Source organism: Carassius auratus, chromosome 35 (genome assembly GCF_003368295.1).
Source record: "Carassius auratus strain Wakin chromosome 35, ASM336829v1, whole genome shotgun sequence".
Taxonomy (NCBI): Eukaryota; Metazoa; Chordata; class Actinopteri; order Cypriniformes; family Cyprinidae; genus Carassius; species Carassius auratus.
In genome coordinates, this window is record NC_039277.1 from 14,504,405 (window position 1) to 14,507,676 (window position 3,272).

Genomic DNA, 3,272 nt, shown 5'->3' on the forward strand with positions numbered 1-3,272 from the left:
AGAACACAACAGTGCTAGCATTTCAATATTTGCTGCTAAGAATAGATGTGTGCATCTGTAAAATATCTTTTGTTATGTTTTAAAAAGTCCTAAATTATATAACAAACATCTTATAATTTGAAGAGGTCTTTAATGTGATTATTAAAATCAAAATGCCATAATTTCATAATATAAACATGAGCACTGCATGTTTTAGATTGAAAATGAGGCGCTGGTGCATGGTCTACAGGCTCGCTTTTATGGTGACTTCTCGGATACTGCTCTTTTGGTCACTAAATTTTGCAGGACAATGCGGAACGTGTGACAAAGAAAAATTTACTACTATCAGACTATGTAAATATTGATAATGATTGGACGATAACATTCTTTTAATCATCAGTAAGTTTTGTTAATGGTAACCAACTCAGTGACTGCTGCTCAGTTTGCCCAAGTTCAAGTCAGACAGTTTAATTTACTCCATAGAACAAAATCCCACAGCAATTATTATCTATTATAAACTCTGATTATAATCTGTAAAAATGTCAATAAGAGAGGATGCTGTCTTCAATATTTTAAGAGTTAAGATGTGTTTAACTGACACTTTAAACCAACGGTAAAATAAAGCATAGACCAGAGGATTCAGGCCTGAGTTAATATACACAATCCATATTAGAAATCTTACAATTTTGAAAGAAATTACTGTATTCAATGCTAGAGATAAGATGTAGTACGGAATATAGCAAAGCAGATAAACACTCACAATGATTCCTAATGTCAGGGCAGCTTTACTCTCAGATTTCCTCCTCGCTGAACCTTCCTTTATACATTTACCACTCTTCATCAGAGAGTTTATGACTTTCACTTGCTGATGTACAACATAAAATATCTTCAGATATAAAATTATAATCACAGTACAAGGAAGCAGGAAAGACAATAACAAATCAGCCATACTCCAGGCAGAGTTAGCCATAAAGGGACACTCTCCATAACACCCATGTGTTCTGCTTGATGGATAAAAATTTCTGTTATCTGTTATGAATGAAACATTGTATGCTGAAGACCACATCCAGCAGATGCATATGATAATCAAAGTTTTAGTTGTAGTTATTTTTTGTTGGTACAGTAAAGGGTGACACAGTGCCACATAACGATCAACAGCAATTAAAATTAAATTACTAAGAGATGCTGAGAAAAGCACTGCAATAAATATTAAATAAAGTCCGCAGAAGGTATCTCCAAAGTACCAACACATCTCAATAAGCCTCAAGGCCTCTAAGGGCATCACAAGTCCAACAAGCATGTCAGCCACAGCCAGAGAGAGAATGATAAGGTTGGTTGGAGTGTGAAGCTTCTTGAAGTGAGAGATGGAGATGATCACCAGCAGGTTCAGAAACACAGTCCACACTGACAGCAATGAAAAAAACATATACATGATATTGTATTCATGACTGGAGTGTTTTCCCTTGATACATGATGAGTTGATGGCAGGAAAGCAGTACTGAATCTCATGATCCTCTGTCTCATAGGCCATGTGTGAGCCTCTTCCTGTTAGGAGTTGTTCTGCTCTCCTTACTGTCCTTTCATTTATACAGTGTCTGGATCAGACTGACCAACCCATCTACCGCCCACTCTGATGCTGCATAATGACATTTAATTATCTATTGAATGTATTAATTTGTCAGCACACTATTCTTATTTATTTTCTTTTTTTACAAATAAATAAATTAATATGAATTATTATTTACTATACATTATAACACTACTTACACTGGTAGGGTATACTCAGGTATAAACCAGCCTCAGGATAGCAATTTAACTGATATGTGTGTAATATATACTTACATAGTTATGTAGATTAATTGCTTTATACAGTTTGTTATAATTTTGTAATGATCAAAGAAGACATACCCATTCTATTCAGGCAAAGTGGATGAGTTAACAACTTAATTTGAATTAAAAATGTTTTATCAAATAGCTACTACAACATTAGATCAATTAAATATTAAAAAAAATAAAAATACAAAACATCATTTTGTAAGTCAATTTAGTTAAAAGCTACGCATACACTGGAAAATATACTGTACTGGAAGATATAATTTTTGAACTGTATTTGAACCAAATTCCAAACTAATTCCACTGCCTCCTAATGGGGTGGCCGCCACTGCCCCCCCCCCCCCCCTTTTATTGAAAGAAACTCCCTATATCTTTACTTCTTTTCATGGCTTGCCACAGCTCTCTTCCCTGCCTTCAAAAGAAACACTTATGTGTGTCTGTTTTTCTCAATCTCAAAAAAAAAATTCAAATTGTAAATTAAATGCATCCACAACATTTCATGTGTAAATGGCTAAGTTAGGCCTGACAATTTAACTGACTCTCTAACTGACTTACTCTCATGCATTAACAAGTAACGTGTCACCAGACAAATATTATTATGGAACATTCTGTGCATATTGTCATTTGGTGCAATCTTGCTATATGTGGTCACTGTCACAAAATAAACGGATACAAAATATGCAAATCAACATGACATGTTTATTGTTTGATAGCCCCCCATCGTATTTTACTTTTATTGTGTTTTATTAAACGTTGACTGAACATTCGATTGAAATCAACCACGACCAACGCGAGCAGAGCCTGACGGGGTAAAAACATTGATCTGAGAAAACCATACAAACATTTTAAACCATACATAAAGGTTACCTACCAGCTCTTTGTTTGGTGTCTTGTGATGTGTCGTTCTTGAAAATGCAGTCCATTTTGAACGACGAATCTTTAATGTGACTAGGGAAAAACAAGTCGTCTCTATGACGGCGACATCACTTTGATTGTTTTTTGTTTTGTTTTTTTACAGTGGATTCTAATCTTCAAAAATGACCGTGTTGTATGATTTATATCTTTTGAGTTCACCCTTCAGATTAGACTATAGAACTGTAGTGTTACTTGTTTAGGATTCAAAATGTTGTTTGCTTTTAATTTATGTCATTATGTCCTTTTTGAGCAAGCATCTTATACATATATTATTAAAAATGGATTAAAAATTAAACTAGGCTATAAATACTTTATTCGATTATTAGATTATTATATAGCCTAGTGTTTATTTACTGATAGACAGTCAAAAAGACAAATTAATCAATATTTTATTTATTAAAAGGTTTTATTTATTTATAAAATAATAACATCACAGATCCTCAAGAAACAGTAACAAAAACACAGTGACAGAAATGTCAGAAATAGCGCATGGGTCTGTCACGTGATTAAGGAATGATTTGAACCCGAAGACTTGTCAGACACGA

At 33.7% G+C, this 3,272-nt stretch overlaps 1 protein-coding gene across 1 annotated transcript; it reads right to left on the bottom strand.

Annotated features, from left to right (window-relative positions):
• Positions 1–490: 490 nt before the first annotated feature.
• On the bottom strand, positions 491–1,510 carry LOC113053912 (trace amine-associated receptor 13c-like). The gene has a single exon (XM_026219081.1). It carries the CDS (start codon positions 1,508–1,510, stop codon positions 491–493), a length of 1,020 nt encoding a protein of 339 aa, XP_026074866.1.
• Between the last annotated feature and the right edge of the window lie 1,762 nt (positions 1,511–3,272).